We start from the raw sequence: 24523 nt of genomic DNA on the forward strand, positions 1-24523 counted from the left end.
AATCTGATTTAGCAGAATTTCTAACACTTCTTGCTGGCCACTGTGGAGGAACTCATTTATATCTCTAAGCTTTTGCTCCTACTGTTTTTTGTTCAAGGAATATTGGTCTTCTTTTATTCCACCTACTCAAACCCAGCCCACTCTTCAAGGGCAGGATTAAGTCTCACCTCCCTTATGAAACCCTTTTCTGATGCCATTTAGTGAATGTTTTAGTGCATATTGATTGCCCTGTTATTACATGCTGTATCTCCAACGGATAAAAATCCTACAGTCGTGAGACTTGGGCAAAACTATGGCAAATGACAGATCCCACATTACTCTTCAAGTTAAATGCCAAAAATCTTACATCTCTCAGTTACACGAAAATAAATTAGAACTTAATCATGTTGCAACTAATGACAATAATTTGTTGATGTTTAAAGACTATAAGGGTTTGCATCATGTAATTTAACATAAATACACTAAGTGGCTTCTATGGCTCAACTTAGTACTCAGTGTAAGGGCTGTCGGTATGAATAAATAAGAATCAACCCTGAGAGAAATGTATACTATATTAGTGCCATGGACAGAATCATTCCAAACCATAAGAGCTAAATAGAATCCTGTTCAAATGAAAGATACACAAATATAGAATCAATTCCTATAAGCAGATTATATTCATATACAAAATAAAAGAAGTTAAAATGTGTAGTAGATGTCAACTTGGAAATTTGCATTCATTCATTTACAAATACTCATTTGTGTTGACTACTTAGTAACTGAAAGGCATTTTGTGTGCCTGTGCCTATACCTACTTAATTTATAGTTTGTCTACAGAATGGTACACTAAAATAATCAGATTTGGGGAGTAAAATTAGCTGGAATCAATATAATTTGAATTCACTTAACCATTTTCAAAAATTAGTAGATTTGTATAATTGTTAAACAAGAGGCTCTTTAGAAATAATCACCAAATCTGGCCGGGCGCAGTGGCTCACGCCTGTAATCCCAGCACTTTGGGAGGCCAAGGCAGGCAGATCACGAGGTCAGAGAGATCGAGACCATCCTGGCTAACACGGTGAAACCCCATCCCTACTAAAAATACAAAAAAATTAGCCGAGTGTGGTGGCGGGTGCCTGTAGTCCCAGCTACTCGGGAGGCTGAGGCAGGAGAATGGCATGAACCCGGGAGGCGGAGCTTGCAGTGAGCCGAGATCGAGCCACTGCACTCTAGCCTGGGCGACAGAGCAAGACGCCATCTCAAAAAAAAAAAAAGAAAGAAAAGAAATAATAACCAAATCCAAAGATTGTGATTGCTAAAGTTATGATAAGTAACAAAGGTAGTGGAACATATGTTATGTATAAGATGGATCACTGGATGATAAAAAATGTGTCTAGTATCTAATATAATTCTCTCCCAAACTTTCATAGGAGAGAAATAAATACTGTCTCTAGTAAACATAATCATTTAGGTCACTATAAAAATGTTTTATATTTGTTATAGGAATATTTCATTGGGATTTTTCATTGTCTGGATGAACTATCTCTCGAAACTAAAATTGGCAAAAAGTTTTCAACTCATGCACCAGCATGGATAGTTTGTCAAAGTTTCATGAAGAGCTGTGTTGAGAAGCGTTCTAAAGCCACTTTGAGAGTTAAAAAGTCATGATTAACTGTGTGCACAGTGGTTACAGGAGATAGTGGGTGTTTAGGGGAAGAAGAGAGGAATTGCATTTGCCACCTCTACTCAAATTATTTCCCTGAGCAAATTTTGCATTAATAATTTTGTTATCTACGTACCTTGATACAGGGAGGGCAATTCAAAGGATGGATGACTGAAATTTTCAATTTACAAAAAATATACATTATTCTTCCATAAGTTTGGAAATTAACTGTCTTTTCTGTGCATATTTTATTTTTCTATTTATTATAGAATATTAAATAATATTTTAACTAGTCACATCATTTTCAACTATTTTAATTCTATAACTAAACTTCAAAAACAAATAATTCTACAAATAAATAATTCTGCCTAAATAATACTGCTGTATAGGATATGGCAAATAGACAAAAGGTAATATTGAAGATGATGGTTTAAAAAAGCAACTATTAGTTAAGAGAAGAATAACTTTGAATATTGATCTCAATAGACCTTACTATATTAACCATAAACTTAAATACCAAATTTATTCTGGTTTTTGTAATAAGTGACTGATTTTTCTATTTGTTGTACTGTTAATAAGATTTATCATATGTATTTTGTATACTGTCATTAATCTAAAAGCCAAACTATTAAAAGTGTAAAAGAGAAATTATGTCTATACAATTTTATCATCAAAGGAGTTAAAAAAGAAAACCCAAGAGTAACTTATTATTAGCTAAGTTAAATTGAGCAATTTCTTTCAGGATCTTAGATGTAAGCTTTTTTTTTTTCTTTTCAATAATCAGAGAGAGAGGAAATCTCGAAAATTTTTTATTATCTAACACGATGGAAGAATGTGCAGTACTTTTAAGCCCCAAAACTTTTAAACATATGTGATAATTGAGTATGTTAACAAAACTTTAGTTTCCTGAAATATTTCCTAACAGTTTACCCATCTCATCTTTACACTACTAAATTTCAGTTACTCCAGTTTTTAAAATAAAATAAAATTATCACCAAGAGGCAAACATTTATAGTACCCATTACTTTGAAATTATGGTTAAATAAAGATGTGAAAATTAAGTTGGGAAGACAAAATCCTTTTAACCAACTTTCCTATCAAATTATCTGGAACAAAAACTCCGTTTTACTTCCGTTAGTCTTAAAAGTCCTCTGCATTCACTTGGCCTCTGGGTACACAGTAACGTTTCTAAAGGTCTGCCCAAGGGATATTTTAGTCATTTGGTGATCTCCTTGAACACAAGTCATGACAAACAATAAGCTAATTCTCAAAAAGTTTTTTTTTTGAGTCATTTTTACTACTTTTAAATGAGTGTGTCTGATGCATGATTTTGGGCCCCCTGATTAATGGTCACCGCCAGCCCAGCTTCTGGAGTTGTAGCGTTTCCGTGAGCTTCCCTCCAGCAGAGCTCGACCATTAATCCAGTGGCATATGTCAGCTCAGCAGAGCAAGGTCACTCTTCTGCTTCAAGGGGAACCTTTTTAGAAATAATAAAACTGACAGAAAGTTCTTTTTTGCATGCTTTATGCCACCTGAGGTTGAGTGCTGCAGTTAATATCATAAAGCTTATAAACATTCCCATCCCAGGCAGCACCCGCTGCTGCTAGTCTTAGGAATTTAACACTTTTTTTCTTAGTAAGAACAGACATGTTTATGTGGGGCAAGTATATGGTATGTAATCCCAAATAGAGGAAGAATGGGTGGGAAAATAAAACAGTAAGTTCATGTTAGGATGTTTGGAAGAGATGTTAGTGTCCTATAACTGTTTTTATTGTCAATTACATTTATTTACCTTTTAGCAAACTGGGATTTGGTTAGGTGAATATTTCAATCTATTGAGGGGGTTAATAGCAGAGTTGAAATGTATGAGTAGTGGTAAAAATAAACTCAGTTTATAATCACTCTTTGACCTATAATGTAATGTTCAATAATTGTAGAACATTTATCTTTGAAGGAACTGTATTTTTAAAGTTATAAACATTTGTTTTATTGGTAATGACTTTTTCATAATTGATAATTACAGTGAGATAGTCATAATCTTAAAGTAATTTGAAATTTTTAGATGTCCTAACATACAAATCAAACAAAAGATAAAAGATGATTGCTATGTAATAACTAACAATGTAAAGAAACTATAATCATAAGTATTACAAAATGTATATATTTAATATTTTATTACTTTTATTATTTATTTATTTATTTATTTATTTATTGAGACAGGATCTCTTGCTCCAGGGTTGCCAAGACTGGAGTGCGGTGATGTGATCATAGCTCACTATAACCTTGAACTCCTAAGCTCAAGCAATCTCCTGCTTCAGCCTCTTGAGTAGCTGGGACTACAGATGTGCACCACCATGCTCAGCTAATATTTTTTTTTTCTATTTTTTGTAGAGACAAAGTCTCACTATGTTGCCCAGGCTGGTCTTGAGCTCCTGTCAAGTGATCCTCCCACTTCAGCACCCCAAAGCATTGGGATTACAGGTGTGAGCCACCATGTCCAGCCACTTTTATTTAATTAAAAATAGCAGTAGCACAACTGTAACCACATAAAGTATTCAGGGGAAAAAAACCCCAGAAAATTCCAATTTACCCTTTTTAACCAAATGCCGTATCACTGAGATGAATGCCGTTATCACTATGTAGATTTTGATACAAGGTAAATTTGACTTGACTCTTACTCCTGGAGTTTAAGCTGTTAAAACTATAAAAAATATAATAAAGAAATTTAGTTATTTAATCGTATTCATTTTCCTTTTGTAGAGAAAATGTACCTGGAAGTGAAGCCAGTACTTAGCAACTTAGCTCAATCCTTTTAGGAAGCCAATACATTGGTCAGGTATCATGTCTCTATGTCCAGGGTCAGGCCCTCACCTCAACGAGTATGGGAACTTTATTTTTTAAGCTTGCAGAAATATACAACTTCAAGGTGACTAATTCATAAACCAAACTGATAATATATCAAAAATGGCAATACTAACCAAGCGAGCATTGATTTGCTGTGAGAAATTCATCTGCCAAGAAAAATGCATATTCATGTTGACTGATCAAAAAATTGTTTCCCCTGAAAGAAACATGACACAGGACACCAGATCATTGCTGGAAGTTTGTTTGATTCGTGTGGTGGTCACAGTAAAGTCAATTAAGTGGTATTAAGACTAGAGACATGAAGTTCTTCTCCTAGCCTTACGTACACATTTCACCTAAGAGAAGTCTGTCCAACCAAAGGGATATTTGCTTCAGCTGTTTTGCATGATTTGCAGACACAGTGGCAAATATCTACTCTCCCACACATTTCTAGGCTGTCTGCAAAGCAACACCCTTTTGCTAATACTTTCCACCCGAGAAAAGGGTTTGTTAAGATGGCAGAGCCCGGCAATTGCATAAAATTTAAAGCTTTACAGTCAGAGGTTCAACTCCTCTTCTTAACAAAATGCCCATAATTAACCTCCTACTCCTTATCATATCTACCCTAATCGCCATAGCATTTCTAATGCTGACCGAACGAAAAATCCCACGCCTTCTTTAAAGCCCTCTTATTTATATGCTCTGGGTCCATCATTTGTAACCTCAACAATGAACAAGACATTCGAAAAATAGGAGGGCTGCTGTCCCTACTTCTACTAGACCTAGCCTGACTAGAAAAACTAATACCCAAGACAATTTCACAACACCAAACCTCAGCATAACAATGTTTGATTATTTTGATTCTAGGAATGGTTACTTTGTTTTGATGTGGGTGTTACCCAGATCTTTATCAGTGACGCATTTACAAACTATCTTCTGGAGTAGACTACTTCTGTAGATGACTAATATTATCCATTAGTCATTTCACACTCATCATACATATATTGAGAAATCACCTCTATGTTCTATACTATCAATGTTTTCAGTGGTAGCCAAAGTGTTATAAAAAGCACAAGGAATCTGAAAGTCAGGTAGACTGAGTTCAATCCCTCTTGAATCCTCAACAAAAATCCCAGGGATGCACATATGAGTCAGCTACATCCCCTGATCCTCTGTTCTTGATGGTGAATCTAGTTGGGAGCACATACTGAAAAACTGTGAGTTTAAACAACAACAACAACAACAAACAGAGAAATGTGGAACAAGCATTATGAAAATAGAAAGGAGGGAGAGATTTTTTTTTTTTCCTTTTTTTTCGAGACGGAGTCTCGCTGTCGCCCAGGCTGGAGTGCAGTGGCGCGATCTCGGCTCACTGCAAGCTCCGCCTCCCGGGTTCACGCCATTCTCCTGCCTCAGCCTCCCAAGTAGCTGGGAATACAGGCGCCCGCCACCAGAGGGAGAGATTATTAAATGGACATGTACTACCAGCTAGGAAGCTTACATATGGTAATTTTCTTAATTCTCACATCAACCCTATGTGACATGCTTTAAGACTTATCCTTTTCCTGATTACCACAATGAGGCTCAAGAGGCTTAAGAAAATGTTCAAAGTCCCCTGGTTAAGAAAGATCAAAGAAGACATTCACACTCAGGTCTCTACGCCTTTAGTTCACGTTGCCTACTGCTCTGCTAGACTGACCCTAATACACTACCCTGGGGTAACTGATGGAGGCTTTCTTGAGGAAGTGACAGTCCACCTATAAATTCGAATAGATAAGAGTTCATGAGTTGGAAAAAAAGCACAGAGTGTTTTAGGCTAAGAGGAGGACAGACAGAAATGTATGAGAGTGGTCAGATCATCAGGAACATGGGCCTCACTCTACCAACCAAACCAGAAGATCTGGTATTAGGGCCCAGACATAGGTATTTTTATAAAACACCCCAGATGATTTTAATATTAGGTTGGTGCAAAAGTAATCACGGTTTTTGCTATTATTTTTAATATGCAGCCAGAAAGCATGAGTCAAGGGGGTCAAACAGATGTTTTACTTTTTAGTTTTCAAATAATTCCTAATAGAGGTCTAGTGGGTTGTGGCAGAGTTACATTTGGATGGGAGGAAGGAAAGAATAACAAAGGCTGGAGAGTGTAGGTAAAGGCAGTCAAGTCAAATGTGGGGCTGGCAGCATGGAGGGATTAGTCAACTGGAAGTGGAGAAAGATCTAGAGTAATTGGAAGGAAGGAAGCAACTAAAAACCTAATCCTCACTTCCAATTAGTACAAGCTCACGGACTATGTTATGAGCTCAACTGACACCCACAAATTTGTATGTTTGAAGCCCTAACACCTTGTACCTCAGACCATGACTGTATTTGGATATAAAGCCTTTAAAGAGAAAATCAAGTAAAAAATGTGACCTTTATGGTAGGACCTAATCCATTCCTACTGGTGTCCTTGTAAAATGATGTTTGGACACACACAGAGAGACATCAGGAGCACACAGGCACAGATGAAGAGGCAATAAAAGGGCAGCCATCTTCATGTCAAAAAGAAAGGCCCAGAACAGATCCTCCCTTGAAAGCTCTCTGTGAAACCCACCCTGCCAGCCCCTTGATCTTGGGTTTCCAACCTCCAGAAGTGTGAGAAAGTGGATTCCTGTTGTTAAAGCCACTCAGACTGTGATGTTTTGTTATGGCAGCTCTAGCAAACTAATACAGGCTAAGTGAAGGAAGGATGGGGACTTAGCCAGCTGTGGTGACAAATGTCTCTCTCTATCTATGCAAGAATCACTTCAACTACCAACAGAGATAGTTTAAAATCTTATGCTATTATTAATCAATTCTTAATGGAGGACATTTTTTTTTTCTACTAAGAAGCTAATATGAATGTCTTGTTTCTGAAAGTTCATTGAAATCTTTAACACTAGAAAGGAAGAGAAATGGATCAGTTTGGTAATGATAAATTTGGAAACGAATATGTAAAGCATGGACTTGATTCCATTATTGTAAAAACAAAACAAAAACAACAAAAAAAACCCCACAGTTTTTAGGGATTTTGAAACCATTTATCTCCAAAGCAAGGCAAAGAAAGACTAAAGAGATAAGTGTCTGAGTAAATTGATTTTTAACAAATCCAGCATCTTGGTAGTCAAGGTAGTGACCTTATAACACTTCCTATAAAATACAATATTCAAATTTCCAAACAAAGGGGAGGCTACACTTCTGTCGTTTCTCTAGCTATTCATCTGATCTTTCTGAATATTATCTGAACACTTTTCAAGTATAGCTAATACATTTGGCCCCAAACATTTTGCTACCTGCTTGGGATAAAACTTGATTACAGATTCATATTCTGTAAAATGGAAAAGCTAAAATGAATTAGTGCTTTGTTTGGAGAGAAGGGATCAAGGCTAAAAATTATTTAAAAGGTGCACTACAAATTAAAATAAAATCCAATGGGAAATTATATGTTTAAGAAAGAAGAAGAAGCCTTTGGAAAGTGAGACATCAATTTAGGGATGAATTTCTGGTGACTGTAAACAATGGAATGAGGCCATTAAGCACCAACTGGAAGCAAGAATGGGACAGGACAGTGGAAACTTTCCATCTGCCATCTTTAGACAGCATGTAGTAAGTTACCTATAAATATCCAAATGGATAGAATAAGTACAAATATATCCCAAATTTAGAGTCTTCTCAATATCCAAATCAACTGGGCCGTTCCTTTGTCTGAAACACAGTTATCCCTTGCCTGGTTTCTGCAATAGTCTGTTAACTGGTCTCACTCCCTTCAGTATATTTGAAACACAAAAGCCAAAATAAACCCAGTGAACTGTAGGCCAGATTCTGTCACTTCTCAAAAATCTTTCAACACCAGTTAAAATTCTTTTAATGGCCTAGAATGACCTCAGTGATCCAGCTCTTTGCGGCTGCTCTTCCCCCTGTGTACTCTGCCCCACTGCTTCTCAAACACACCGGAGACAGTCCCATTTCAAGGCCTTTGCACTTGCTCTTCCCTCTGCCCAGAGTACAGTTTCCTTCACCAGTCCCAAGACCAGCTCCCTCACTTTCTTCCGGTCCTTTCTCCAATGCCCCATTCTCACCAAGTCTTCTCTAGTTCTTCATATTTCAAATCCTTCTTTTCTGTTAATTTTTTTTTCTTCTTGGCACCTATCATTATCTAGCATACTGTATATTTAACTTATTTATCCTATTTATTGTCTGTCATCCCCAGTAAATATGGGACCTTTTGTTCACCTTGGTATCTCCAGTGTATTGTCCATAATAAGCATTTAATAGACATTTGTTGTGTTGAAGGATAAATGAATGAATGAATGCATGGATTAGTGAATTAACTTTTAAGTCTTTTGAAAAGTAGAAAAAAGTGCTGCCAGGTTGGAAAACTATAAAATTTCTTGATGTCCGGTCACATTTTATATTAGGTAAATAAGAATATTTGGGGATGGAACCCAATCATCAGTATTTTTTTTAAAGCTCTTTAGTGATTCAAATATTTGGCCTAGGCTCCAAAAACCATCGACCTAGAGCATCATTTCCAAATTTTAAAGTGCTCACAGAACTGCTGAGTATCTTGTTAAAATGTATGTTTTCATTTCGTAGGCCTGGGGCAGACTGCAAAATGCACATGACTAACAAGCTCCTGGAACGCCCGTGCTGTTGCTCTATAGGACCACAGTGAGTAGCAAGTTCTTAGATTCAAGTCAGCCTTGATGAACCTTGAGATACATTTTAACATATTCTAGACTCCATTTTCTCCTGACTTGTCTTATTTGGTTTTATGTTTGCATTATAGTTTATCAAAATTACTTTTTAAAATGTTATAAATGCTACATAAACACAAAAATGAAGACAACCTTTTGAGATATCTGGTTTTTTGTTTTGTTTTGTTTTTGGAGCAGATGGAGGTAATAACTAGAAGTTAAAATAAATATTTATTTATAGCCACCATTTTTTAAAGGGGAAAAGAGTAAATCTAACATATTACCTACACTTTATATCACATATTTTATTCCAGAAAACTCTGTTTGAAAAGGCAAACATTCAACAAAAATTGTACCCCAGAAGAAGAAGTAATAGAGAGTAGGAGGAGAGAGACACAGGCTTAGAAGCAGAAAAACTGTGCCATAAATCCCAAATCTTTTAACTTGTGGAAAATATTTTGCATCTACAAGGCTTTTTTCTTCTTTGTAAATTGGAAATAAAAATAATGTCTATCTCCTGGGGTTTTGAGAAGATTAAACATAATAATGGACATGAGCACCTTGGACAAGTGCCTGGCCTCAAGTAAGCACCAGTGCATATAAATACTTCTTCTCTTTCTTATACCTGGTTAGATAAGAGTTAAAAATGTATCCTAGCAGTCTTGATACAAAAAAAACAGTGAAGAAAGCTCTTTAATGGCACAACTACGTGTCATCCTTGTCTAGGAGCATAAATTTGCACAGCAGGCAGTGCAGTGAAAACAGCTCATAATCAACTCATCACCTCTCATCATTGCTAGGATCAAATGCAAATGGGAAAGAATGCCACTTCAGTCATTGCTAGTGAAAATTAGCATCTGTGACACTAATGGTGTCTCATTTAGTATGCACTTTAGATTAAAAAGAATGGTTAAAAAAAGGCTATTTCCAGAACTGTCATTATTCTAACGTTTCCCTCAAAAATAACAATGGTACTTGAATCTCCTTTACTCAAAGAAAAACCTGCTAAAATTTATTAACATGGATCATTAATCCCTCCCAAGTAAAGGCCAAGATGTTCTAATTACAGTCACTAACTTTAATTTGTGGGATCCATGTCTTTCTATTTTCAAAATTTCTTCCATATTCTTTAACCTGGACCAAGGTCTACCCTTAGGTAACAATCGGATTCCTTCATAACATTGGGTATATTAGAGTTCTTAACATAAAGCTTAAAATGAGTTACAGTTGTACTTATACACAAACATTTTTACACACCTATTAACAGACTTGCTACAAAGAAACAATAAGACAGGGATGCCCTCTCTCACCACTCCTATTCAACATAGTGTTGGAAGTTCTGGCCAGGGCAATTAGGCAGGAGAAGGAAATAAAGGGTATTCAATTAAGAAAAGAGGAAGTCAAATTGTCCCTGTTTGCAGATGACATGATTGTATATCTAGAAAACCCCATTATCTCAGCCCAAAATCTCTTTAAGTTGATAGGCAACTTCAGTAAAGTCTCAGGATACAAAATCAATGTGCAAAAATCACAAGCATTCTTATACACCAATAACAGACAAACAGAGAGCCAAATCATGAGTGAACTCCCATTCACAATTGCTTCGAAGAGAATAAAATACCTAGGAATCCAACTTACAAAGGATGTGAAGGACCTCTTCAAGGAGAACTACAAACCACTGCTCAATGAGATAAAAGAGGATACAAACAAATGGAAGAACATTCCATGTTCATGGGTAGGAAGAATCAATATCTTGAAAATGGCCATCCTTCCCAAGGTAATTTACAGATTCAATGCCATCCCCATCAAGTTACCAATGACTTTCTTCACAGAATTGGAAAAAACTACTTTAAAGTTCATATGGAACCAAAAAAGAGCCCGCATCGCCAAGTCAATCCTAAGCCAAAAGAACAAAGCTGGAGGCATCACACTACCTGACTTCAAACTATACTACAAGGCTACAGTAACCAAAACAGCATCGTACTGGTACCAAAACAGAGATATAGACCAATGGAACGGAACAGAGCCCTCAGAAATAATGCTGCATATCTACAACTATCTGATCTTTGACAAACCTGAGAAAAACAAGCAATGGGGAAAGGATTCCCTATTTAATAAATGGTGCTGGGAAAACTGGCTAGCCATATGTAGAAAGCTGAAACTAGTTCCCTTCCTTACACCTTATACAAAAATTAATTCAAGATGGATTAAAGACTTACATGTTAGACCTAAAACCATAAAAACCCTAGAAGAAAACCTAGGCAACACCATTCAGGACATAGGCATGGGCAAGGACTTCATGTCTAAAACACCAAAAGCAATGGCAACAAAAGCCAAAATTGACAAATGGGATCTAATTAAACTAAAGAGCTTCTGCACGGCAAAAGAAACTGCCATCAGAGTGAACAGACAACCTATAGAATTGGAGAAAATTTTTGCAATCTACTCATCTGACAAAGGGCTAATATCCAGAATCTACAATGAACTCAAACAAATTTACAAGAAAAAAACAAACAACCCCATCACAAGGTGGGCGAAGGATATGAGCAGACACTTCTCAAAAGAAGACATTTATGCAGCCAAAAGACACATGAAAAAATGCTCATCATCACTGGCCATCAGAGAAATGCAAATCAAAACCACAGTGAGATATCATCTCACACCAGTTAGAATGGCGATCATTAAAAAGTCAGGAAACAACAGGTGCTGGAGAGGATGTGGAGAAATAGGAACACTTTTACTCTGTTGGTGGGACTGTAAACTAGTTCAACCATTGTGGAAGACAATGTGGTGATTCCTCAAGGATCTAGAACTAGAAATTCCATTTGACCCAGCCATCCCATTAATGGGTATATACCCAAAGGATTATAAATCATGCTACTATAAAGACACATGCCCACGTATGTTTATTGTGGCACTATTCACAATAGCAAAGACTTGGAACCAACCCAAATGTCCATCAATGATAGACTGGATTAAGAAAATGTGGCACATATACACCATGGAATACTATGCAGCCATAAAAAAGGATGAATTCTTGTCCTTTGTAGGGACATGGATGAAGCTGGAAACCATCATTCTCAGCAAACTATCGCAAGGACAGAAAACCAAACACTGCATGTTCTCACTCATCGGTGGGAATTGAACACTGAGAACATCTGGACACAGGGTGGGGAACATCACACACCAGGGCCTGTCGTTGGGTTGGGGAAGAGGGGAGGGATAGCTTTAAGAGAAATACCTAATGTAAATGATGAGTTAATGGGTGCAGCACACCAACATGGCACATGTATACATATGTAACAAACCTGCACATGTACCCTAGAACTTAAAGTATAAAAATGAAAAAATAAAGAAACAAAGAAAGAAAAAACAAACAAAATCCGGTAAAAAAAAAAAAAAAATAAGTACATAGCTTGAGTGAGTATCCATACTTGAACCAGGCTGTATGTAGTAGACCAAGGGTGTATTACCCTGTAGCCCATGAAGGCTTTGAATGTGGCCTTGACAGCTTTGAATGTGGCCCAACACAAATTCATAAACTTTCTTAAAATATTATGAGATTTGTTTGTGATTTTTTCTTTTTTGTTTGTTTGTTTGTTTGTTGTTTTTAGCTCATAAGTTATACTTAGTGTTAATGTATTTTATATGCGGTCCAAGGAAATTCTTCTCCTTCCAGTGTGGCCCAGGAAGGCCAAAAGATTAGACACCCCTAGAGTAGACTGAAGAAACTTCATTCACTTTACAAATATTTATTGAGAGTCTACTACGTTGAAAGTATTATGCTAGCTGCAGAGGGAAGATACGTGGTGTTTACTTCAATATTAGGTCATTTTTAAAAATATTTGAATATTAAGAAAGTTGTTAGCCTGGACATGTCTACAAAACATATAAAACAAAAACCCCCATGTCTACAAAACATATAAATATTAGCTGAGCATGGTGGTGCGGGACTGTGGTTCCAGCGACTCGGGAGGCTGAGGCAGGAGAGTCACATGATCCCAGGCATGCTGACGCTGCAGTGAGTGGTGATTGTGCCTGCCCTCCAGCCTGGGTAACAGAGTGAGACCCTAAAAAAAAAAAAAAACGAAGGAAGGAAGGAAGGAAGGAGAAAGAAGGAACGAAAGGAAAAGAAAGAGTTTTTTTACAGTTGTAGGTGTTGACATGTGTGTGGACGCCTAGAGAGATTCCTTTGATGAACTTCCTGCATAGTCAGAGACAGGAATGAGGATTTCTAAACTTACAGACACTCTTACAGACATGGTTTCCCTGATCTCCATAAACTTTAACTGGCAATTCAGGTGGAAACAGAAATAATATCTACAGTCCTGTTGCTTATAATGGCAGTATATTAAGAACGGAAGTATTGGAAATTAACATATTTCATGTCAGTTTCATTTTCCATCTAACTCTGTGTCTTCTTCAAGGTAATTGACCTTCCTTATGCCTTAGACTCTTTACGTATGAGGCTAAATAAGAGTCATTCTCTCACAGTTGTTACAAATATTAAATAATGTACAAAAAGCTGTAAGCACAGCAACTGACATGAAAATAAACCAATGATAAATATAGAAAAATAAAACATTTTAGTTGGAAAAACCGACAAGGAAAATTGTTATGTTCTATAATTTAAGCATTTATAGAGTGTAATGCAATAACATCTCATCAAATCGGAATACTGTATATGCTTAAAAGTTTTTAAAATCACTGTCAGTAATGGGCACTAGTAGTAAGAAGGTAAAACAGCCAGTTGCGGTTGCTCATGCCTGTGATCCCAGCACTTTGGAAGGCTGAGGTGGTTTGAGATGGGAAGATCACTTGAACATAGGAGTTTGAGACCAGCCTCAGCAAAATAAGGAGACCTCATCTCTATAAAAAATTAAAAAATTAGCTGGGCTGGTGGCATGGTGCCTGTGGTCCCAGCTACTCAGGAGGCTGAGATGGGAGGTAGCTTGAGTCCACCCAGGAGGTTAGGGTTAGGGTTAGGGTTAAGTGATTGCACCACAGCAACTCCAGCCTGGGTGACAGAGCAAGAACCTGTTTCCAAGGTAAAAGCAAAATTCAAGAATAAAGATAACAGTACCTTGCATGTATGTTAAGCAAACCTATTTTTAACTAACCTAAGTATAGAATACTTAACTATTATTCTCCTATTTCTTTTTTAATTTGGAATTTATCTGTATACAGTAGAGAGTTCTGAGACACACATTAAAACCCTGAGAAGTTATTAACATTCCAGTACATGCAATGGGTTTCTTTTGTAATAATTCTGCAAGAATTTACCAGTTTCTGTTATAGAATATCTCCGGTCTCTGCCTGTCAGCCTATACTGTAAATGTCTTACAATAAATTTGAATGCTACTCTTAATTATGAGCTATTCAAAGGAGAGAACCTATACTAAAAATAGAGAAAGAGAGAAATAAAGGATGAAAAAGAGGGTACACTAACGATAATACTACACATGGTAAAACTGTATTTGAACATGTATTTGGATTTACTCTTTTTAAATTCATGAACATGTGTATCGATAAGTTTTAGGAATATAAGAAAATAAATTATTTTTGATATAGGACTGAAAATCTATTGCTACATATTATATACATGAATATTTTGAACCTTCCCATAACTGTAAGACCTATTTGAAAATACTAATAACAAAATCTTTCTCCATTAACTTTCAATTGAAAAGTTTGATCATTTTTAATTGAGGTAACATTAGTTATAATATGCATTGCATTTGAATTGTCCAATAGGTCACTTGAAATAGAACCAATGACAGTTAACAAAAGCTAAATGATTAAATATTTTCTTCATTTGTAATATTATCACTTTTTATCCTACTATAGGATTTACAATTAAAAAAAACACAAAAACAAGAAAATCCCTTTCACAAATTCTGAGAGTATAGTACGAAGAGTTTATGTTTCTGGGTTAGGAAATTTTGTAAACTAATATCTGGTATGTAGTTAATCAGTGAAGACAGTGATTCCCTATATTTCAGACCAATTTCTTGATGGTTCTGTTTCTAAACATAGACCCTTTCTAGACACAATTTCTTTTCAGTAAATGAAAGGATTTGCACTCCTTTTTCTATGAGGCTTTTATTTGTAGGGATTATCACAGCATCTACCTCTGCCAATTTTTTTCTTTTTGAGAAAGGGTCTTGCTCTGTTGCCCAGGCTGGAGTGCAGTGGCACGAACATGGCCCACTGTAGCCTTCAATCTCCTGGTCTCAAGCAATCTTCCTGCCTCAGCCTCCTGAATAGCTGGTACTACATGCAAGTGCCACCATGCCCAGGTAATTTTGGAATTTTTTGTAGAGATGGGGTTTTGCCACATTGCCCAGACTGGGCTAGAACTCCTGAACTCAAGTGATTCACCCTCTTTGGCCCTGCAAAGTGCTGGAATTACAGGTGTGAGCCCATGCACCTGGCCAGATACTGCTCTTTATTCATATAATATGCAAAGAAAATTACCCACCAAAATAAATGTGAATTATGAGGAAAGAAGAGTTATTTTAAGACATAATTACAAATGGAAAAATATCACTTCCATGTTAAAAGGAAAGAATCCAATTGAATGTATGAAAAACATACCTGTGCATCTATATTCACATCTCTTTAAATTCATGCAGAATGAAACCATCTAATGAAAATAAGAATTCATTCACAAAAAAACTTAGCATTTCCAATGTGACCATTTTCTGTGATATGTTTTGTTCAAAGATGTGTATTTTTTCAAATTTTTTTTATTTTATGAATAAGGAAGTCAAGATTAACAATATTCCAAGTGTATTATAGTAGTTACTGCTCTTAAGCCAAATGATAATGATGGAGTAAAGTATCATTTTGAAAATAGTTTAATGTTGTAAATATGACTCTAACTCACTATAAAATACAGGCTTTATTAAATACTCTATCTTTAGATTTTAAATACTTTGAGGTTTATCATTCTCCTTATTAACTTTTATGATTTTCCCTAAACCTACTATTGTTAACTATTTGTTGTACTTAATCAAGTAAATATCATATAAAGTTAATCTTAAATGGAAGCACAAGCCATGCTTTTAAAAACTTTTCTGTATTGTTTGGAAAATGTTACTTTGAGTTTTTCTTATATTAGGGAAAAAGAAATCATGATACGTTATCTAGCTACATTTTAAACTAAAGATGCTTGTCTATCCATTACTATGTATATGCGTCAGAAAGAATTAATATTCAAAATAATTTATTCTCAGTTTCCAAAGATAGGAAATCATTTATTTTTGTTTCCTTCAGAAAAACTTGGATGGTAACTTCCAAAGAGTTTCAAAATATTGACCATTGTTCAATGTCTCATCAATTCAAAAGGTCATAACAAATGAAAGAAACCAATCTCTTTCTCTGAAAATGGGTGCCTAACATATAAAGACTGATGGACAATAAATCAATCCTTCAAAAAAATCTGGACTCAGCTATTGTTTATCTCAGAAAGAGATTAAAAATTGTATTTACCTGAGAAAAGAAATGTACAAGTATTGGATAAATTTTCTGACATTGGTACTTTGTAAATAGTTGTTTTACGTTATTAATAAATCTAGAGTTCTACAATAGAATTTGAACTTTATCCCATGTTATACTTTTTTTTTTAAAAGTAGCACTTATTGCCAAGACAAAGAACAGAGTAACATTCCACATATTACCAATCTGTCAAGTCTACCAGTAAATGGTGTTTTGATGCTTCTCAAAACACAGCCCGATTTTTTGTGTAGTAATAACATTAGTTTGAGAGAATAGCAAATATACACCTTTGCAACAAGCTATCATAATTTAACATTCAAAAATGAGAAAAGTCTTATATTTAACCATAACATTTCCATTTTACAACCTTCTTATAACTCTATTTTGAAGAGCTAATCTCTTAAGAGATAAAATTCATTCAGTAGACTGTTTAATAGACGTTGACAATCTCATAGTCATTAAAAACGTGCAAGAAGATTTTATAATAACAAACACTCAGAGACCACTAAATTGATTTTCTTGAAGTTGAACTGAACTCAGACTTCACTTACAGATGTAAATGTTCCAATATGCACCATAAGACAAAATTACAGAGACAATAATTGCTAGGTGTAATTTAAAATCTAACTTTTCAATTTAATTTTTCCTTATTTGCCATGAGGCATTAAAGCCTATGTTTGACTTATGACTGACAGATGAGAACATTGTATGTGTTCAAACACACATATGTGTTTATTTTCTATTAAATAGTTTGATTTTATTTAACTATGTATGAAATTACCTTACCTTTGGTTTTTGATGTTTCTCCTTCTCTGAAACACTGGATGGCTTTCTCTTGAGCATTTTGAATTCTGACAACTCCTAGTGAGTGCACTTTCTGCTGTTGCAGAGACAACTGAAAACAGTCAGCAGTGTGCTGTCTAATGTACAGCATCAGATAAGGTTGAGCCCAGGGACCTGCCACTTCCTCCTTCGGTCAGGATATGACTTCAACATTTACATGGGTAATTTTTTTTTTTTCTTACAGTAATTCTTTGGTAACTCTTTATTGTCTTGCTATTTTCTATGAAGTATGTTCCAAATCTCATACTTAGACATGCCTGCAGTTATAAGAGCCATAAGGATTTCAAAACAAAACTCATTTTCTTGGTTTATAGAAAAGTAAAAATCTACAATGCATTCCATGGGTAGGAAAAAGAAAAATCGGAGCCAATAACTGAAATAAAACTTGAGATGTTGGCTTTCTATTATTTAAAAAAAAAAAAAGAATACTCAAGGTAGTCAATTTTGTATATATTTTTTCTTTTTTTGATACGGAATCTCACTCTGTCACCCAGGCTGGAGTGCAGTGGCATGATCTTGGCTCACTGCAACCTCCACCTCCCAGGTTCAAGCGAGTCTCCTGCCTCAGCCTCCCACCTCAGCCTCCCACCTCAGCCTCCCAAGTAGCTGAAATTACAGGTGTGTGCCACCACACCTGGCTAATTTTTTGTATTTTTAGTAGAGATGGGGTTTCACCATGTTAGCCAAGATAGTCTTGATCTCCTGACCTTGTGATCCGCCCGCCTCAGCCTCCCAAAGTGCTAGGATTACAGGCATGATATATTTCTAAATAAACACAGTTAGAAGATAAAATAAATAAACAATGTTAGAAGATAAAATAAGTTAGAACTTAAACAATACTAATCCTACTTAAAGCATGTATGCATATATTTTAAAATATGGATTAGACCCATTCTAAATATAAATGGGAACATGACTCTAAAAGTAAATGATTATGCATATGTTACTTTTCTAATGTATTAAGATGTTGTAAAGTCCTGGTTAACAAAGAGATCAATTAAACAGAACCCCCAATTAACCATATGTCTTTATGCTACAAACGATGCCATATACTGATAATTGCTGTCCTGGTGATGAGCCAATGGATCAACGGTTTCTTCAAATAAAACACCCAGAATCCCTATTTAATAATCCTAGTAGAGCTAATATGACTTATTAAGAGTTTCCTCATGGTTTAAAAATGTTTATGATAATGAAAAAAGCAAAATGCCCAGAAATAAAAGCAAGAAGTTCAAGCTTTATTGTTAAATGGGGATTTATCAAAGGGAGACTTGCAAAATATATGAAACTCTGGTTCCATTTGAGCAACCCAGATTAAGAAAATAAACTTAGATTTCTGTTTATAAATCCTCTGAATTGAAAAGTGTAGTGCCATATTCTTAATCAGCAGCTTTTCCACGTGACAAATCAACTGACTCTATTTCTCAAACTTCCCTCACACTTCTAAGCCCCACCCCGAGGCCCAAATTTTACTAATTCATTTAACAAATGAGATTCAAATTTCACTAATTTATTTAATAAATATTAAATTGATTGTCTATTATGTGCAATTTGACAATATTTCAAACCTCTTGACTAGCTAAAAACAACCTGTTTTTGTTCTATAACAGAATTGAAAGAATATACTTTTCAAGATTATGGTTAATATGCCTATTATTTTATTACCAGATGATAAAAGCCGACTTTTATTTTTGAGAATTATTGAGTTAGTGTTTTCAAAATACTGACACAGACAGAGAACACTGGAAAACCTGAGAATGCTGAGGTTGGGTAATTCCCCAGAAATACATCTTTTAGACTTTCAGTTTGGGCTTGGGTTAAGAAAGTAGGCTAGAGAGATCTTTTGCTTCATCTCTTAAGACATTGAAAGTCATAAAAATACGTTTTTAAGTGAACCATTTGCACCCTCGACACCCCCTTTCCTTCGTCTACGAATAAAAATTTAATTATGGAGTTCAATCAATAATAAAATGGCAATGATAATGCTTGCACTTACTACATGGTAGAGTTTTGTTGATAATAAAATGAAATATCAATAAAGGACATACTTATTAGATGATTCATCATTTCAGTAATGTTTCGTGTCAAAAAATGTTTGTGAACTCTAAAAAGGCATGAAATTTCAGTTTGAGGTGGTGCTTGCTTGAGGTTATATTTCTCCAATGTTTCTATAATAGAGTGCTAAAGAATAGAAAACACTCACATTTATGAGACCCATATCTGGACTAGACGCAGTTTTTAAGTGTTATACTCAAGCAAACAAAATATATATATCCATTTATGGATCTCTAGGCACTTCGCCATCTTTAACATTACAAGAAATATTTAAAATGTAAACAAAATAAGTATTTTCCTTCAAGTACAGGTGGAAAAGGAATTTTCCAATCTTTCTTTCACTGAAGAAAAATGTTTTCTGGGGCTTAAAAGACAGATATGACATTTGAGGTCCCATTCATTATCTAACTATGTTAAACTTCTTGATCTCCAAAAAGATCAAGTGACAAGGTGGCAAATGTTTTTATCAATTATCTACTATTTTATGGTATTTGGAGGACACTGAGATATTTAGTGAGTGACACAGAGTGACCCAGCAAGCTCAAAAGTCACAGATGGACAGAAGAAGAATGAAGCAGACAGTCACTACAGAGCACACCTAACTCCTGACCATGATTAAACCACTAGGAACCCTGTTTCTTAACATGTATTCTGAAATAGGGAAATTGCAAAAGCACGGTCTTGGTGCTTTACAATACCTTAATGGTCTTACATCCCAGACAGAATGGAACTTTGTGTACTATCTCTGTGTCATGAATCATGAGTAAAAATTTTAAAGAAATTGCAGTCAAATGACAAAGATTGAGGTGTATGTTTCGGGAAAGTAAGGTGAGCCATAAAAGGATTGTTTCAGCAATCCAACAAATATTTATTTAGTGTATTGCTAAAACACAAATCATAAAATTCGAAGCATAGATAGAAGAACATTAGAGATCATGGGACATTCAAAGTGATGTCCTCGATTCTGAGACATTGAGGATCTCCATCTACATCTCTCTGCCTTCTACCATCAGGTTGAAGAATAAAATTAGATAGTAGTTTGGATTAATCCTACTCTACATTTTATTTTAGGACATGTACACTTGTTCAATGGATGAAGGGTTTTAAAATCAAATCTTTTAGAATGAAACTAGATTCTCTGCATTGCTCTAATAGTTAAAACTTCTGTAACATGTAGAGTTGGTTGGGCACAATCTTATGTATGCCTCTGTGTAGTGCTGGGACAACCATGACCAAGGAATATTTTATTAACTCTAACCGAAAATACTCCTGACTATCCTCAAGTGTTTTGTTACAGGAGGAAAACAGAGAGACCAATTTCAAGAATTTGAAAATAAGCGAAATAAGGTTGTCATCACAGAGCCCAACTCTGAAATTAACATTTAATATAAGAATAATCATTTTATAGAAAAAAAGAACTGTATTCCATTCAAACCTGTGGAATTTACTCATCTATGATTAAGAAAAGGAGTCAATCATAAAAGTAACTTAACCTTGATAATTCCTCTCTTCTTTTTGGCCCCCTCAGAGTAGGCTTCTTTTTATAGTACAGGGAAGAGAATTTTTTTCAAAGAAGTTGAGTGGGGATATTGTGTACCTACCTGTTTGTGGCTTCATGGAAGTGGAGATCCTACAATATCAAAAAAACTCTTTCTTTCTCAGTGTTTCCTGAAATAAGTACACATTGGCATCTGATGACGTTCTCTGCAATTCTGTATTTAATAATTCAGATGTTGGTGCCAAGCTATATAGGGGGGCCTTGGTGTTGTACCCTCCTCTAGTTATCTAGCTTATTCTCACCATAGGTGGATTAAATATCTCAACACCTTCTTGTTTGGATTTGGGAGTTTAAAAGAAATGATGGGATGGATATTCCCCCTGGCCTATGGGAGGGGTTAAGGAAGTTGGGGGACAGTTTCTTCCTTGTGAATCTCCTACATTTCCTAACTCTCTAAAGTCATTTACCCATTCTATCTCTGGAATTCCTGTTTACTAATTCCTTTCTCTAAGGGACCCAACCACTACCCAGCTCTTGAAATCCCTTCTAATGTGTTACTAACTGAAAAGCTGTGCAGTCACTTTTCTGCTTCTCCTGGTGACCTGCTCCAGGAAGTGACAAGCTCATGTTTTGGGGAGATTAGGGGAAGATAAAATTCTGATTCTATTAACAGGAAGTGGCAAGAAGATGGGAGCTACTGAGGTTTGCTGTTTCCAACAAGACGTGAAATCAAGCATATCTATCACAAGGATTAATTTCTTCTAAAAACAGACCTGAAGTCTACATGATAAATTAATATTCCACCTGTTAATTTCTCCTTATAAGACTCTGTCTGAGTTTCATTGCCTGAGTTCCCATACATTCAACTAACAATGATAGGTGATGCTCAAACAACTTCTAAATAATTAGGAAGGTTGGGGAGAATCTGAATTCATTTTACCTCAAATAGAAAAAAGACAGTAACACAGACAAATACTGGAAGTTTCCTTTCCGGTTGGTGAGTTAAAGGAAAAGAGAGCTTAGTAAGCTTTGAGTATCTTAATTCTCCAGACAAGATAATCTATTGCATGGAGATGAAGACATCATGCAATTTTTAGCTGGATTTCAGTAAACAAAAAATGTGTTTAACTATTTCCCTTTGTTTTTATTTTAAGCTCTAAGAATAAATGATGATTTGGCTCCTTGGGTAGATATGTCTACAGGAGACAAAGGCAGCATTCATATGGACATCAAGTACCTGGAATCTGAGATTGCTATTTCTCATTACAAATTTAAATACTGCCATCGTGGTTAATTAGAATGTATTCCCAGAAAAGGATCTACCCTTGATGTGCTTAAAATACTATGTTTCTGAGAGGTTAGAGTTGCTAGTCATACTCTGGATATCTTGGGAAGCCTCTTAGAGAGCCTGGCCTCGCAAAATTACTGCTTATTTTAAATTTCCAAAGAGATAATGTAACACATTATCTTGTTATCTCAGTTATAGAAGAAACAGATCATTGGGATAAATAGAAGGGACCAATGACCTAAGATGAACGGTGAACCTAAAGAGTCATACAGGATAAAACTGCCTTGAAGAGACAAAGAACTTCATAAATTACATCTATGCCTTACAAGATGTTTGAATGTAAGAGAAGACTGAGTACCAAGAATGATAGTATCAGTTCAAAGTGATTGGAAAAATTAGGGAGGCTGATAAAGTTTAAGATTCAAAATAAATGCAAATTACTCAGATTACTTCAATAAATTATAAGTATTTCCTTCCTAAGTGGTTTTAAAGTCATATAAGGGCCATATTGTGGTTGGCATTACAAATAATGATAAAATTTAATCCATTTATGATTAAAAGTTATAATTTTCATGAAGTAATATTATTCTCCAAGTTAATAATATTAATAATATGACTGTCATCTTGAGTGTTTATTACATAACAGAAATTATGCTGTGTGCTTTATAAATATTTTCAATATAATCTTCACAAAAATCTTCATGAGCTGGTACTAATATTATCATCCTCAGCTTCCCGGTGGGGTTTGGTAATGTGTCTAGTTTGCACAGCTAGGAAGTGGTGGAGTCAGGACTCAATCCAAAGTCTCAGCTCACAACCATCACTCTATGTCATAAGTAGGTCTTGGCATACCTAAATACCTGGCATAAAATGGGAATGATTAATTTGACTGTTCGGGTCAGGAATGCTAAGGGCTAGGGGGAGGGTAATGTTGAGTTGCTGGCTTCTGGTTGAAAAGAGAGTTGGTTCAATCATTACATGTGTAAAAAAATTTGAAACCAGTAAATCTGCAACCAATCCAGAACTCTTTTCTATAATTAAGATTCAGTATCCTGGGGACAAATCTGCATTTTAGGCCCCTCTCCAACCCAAGCTACCTTGTTGTGACACTTATTGGCCCTCCATTCTACCCTTGATAATAATCATTGCCTCTAATTTTATGCTTACAAAAATGGGTGTAGGTAATCAGAGTAGAAGCACAAATGAGACTTATGCACACTTTATGAAATTCCTTTTTATGAAGTTCCTTGGTCTGAATGTTTGTGTGGTCCCAAAATTCATATGTTGGAATTCTCACCCCCAAGGTGGAAGGTAATAGTAGGTAGGGCTTTTGGGAGAATTAGGTCATGGGGACAGAGCCTTTATGGATTGCATTAGTGCCCTTATAAAAGAGGCTAGAGAGACATCCCTTCACTCCCACTTTTCCGCAATGTGAAGACATAGCAAGAAGGTGCCATCTATGACCCAGGAAACAGGCCCTTACCAGAAGAGAAATCTGCTGGTGTCTTCATCATGGACTTCCCAGCCTCTGAACTGTGAGAAATGAATTTCTGTTGTTTGGAAGCTACCCCAAGTTTATGGTATTTTATTATAGCAGCCCAATGGACTAAGTCACCTGTTTTTGATAAGGCATCTATCTGTAAAGTTACTACCATAAGCACATTCCATTTTCTCCTTGAGTTGGAGGTTTAGCTCTCCAATTTCTATTTCTAAAGAGTGTTTTTTATTCCCTCAATCTTTTGCTCTTAATTTTGTGTTTTTGCTTGCCTCAATATCAAATCCAAATTGTGGTTATCATCTTCACATTTCTACAGTACTGTTCTTTTCTGTATTTCTAAATATCATTTAAAGTTTTGCAAATATAAAAATGCTTACACTAAAAAAGTTAGAAAACACAAGCACCCTCTCCCATCCTTCTCTATTCCTAGACTTCCTATTTCAACTCTTTTTCTGATCCTTCCAATATTTAAAAAAAAATGTTTCTAGTTGGTTAGATTTATTTTCCTAGATAATAGACCAGTATTTTCTTGATTTATGCATTAGGCATTATCTATTTATTTCTTTTTTTATCCTTGAGGATTTTGTACTCTTCTCACTTCCCAACTCCCTTATAATTATTTTGTTAAATCATTAGT

At 35.5% G+C, this 24523-nt stretch overlaps 1 protein-coding gene across 2 annotated transcripts in view; it reads right to left on the bottom strand.

Moving 5' to 3' along the window:
• The window catches only part of SAMSN1 (SAM domain, SH3 domain and nuclear localization signals 1), a 171867-nt gene that overhangs the window by 43886 nt on the left and 103458 nt on the right, over positions 1 to 24523 (bottom strand). Inside the window, exon 1 of one of the 2 annotated variants that reach the window (XM_054468713.2) lies at positions 17491 to 17625. The exons of the other annotated variant lie outside the window; for it this stretch is intronic. Coding sequence (XP_054324688.1) covers positions 17491 to 17547 — 57 coding nt within the window. The 5' untranslated portion in view covers positions 17548 to 17625. Of the gene's footprint in view, positions 1 to 17490; positions 17626 to 24523 lie in introns of those variants that run through there. 2 annotated transcript variants of the gene reach the window in all.

The sequence above is a fragment of the Pongo pygmaeus genome, chromosome 22, assembly GCF_028885625.2.
Source record: "Pongo pygmaeus isolate AG05252 chromosome 22, NHGRI_mPonPyg2-v2.0_pri, whole genome shotgun sequence".
NCBI classification, from domain to species: domain Eukaryota; kingdom Metazoa; phylum Chordata; class Mammalia; order Primates; family Hominidae; genus Pongo; species Pongo pygmaeus.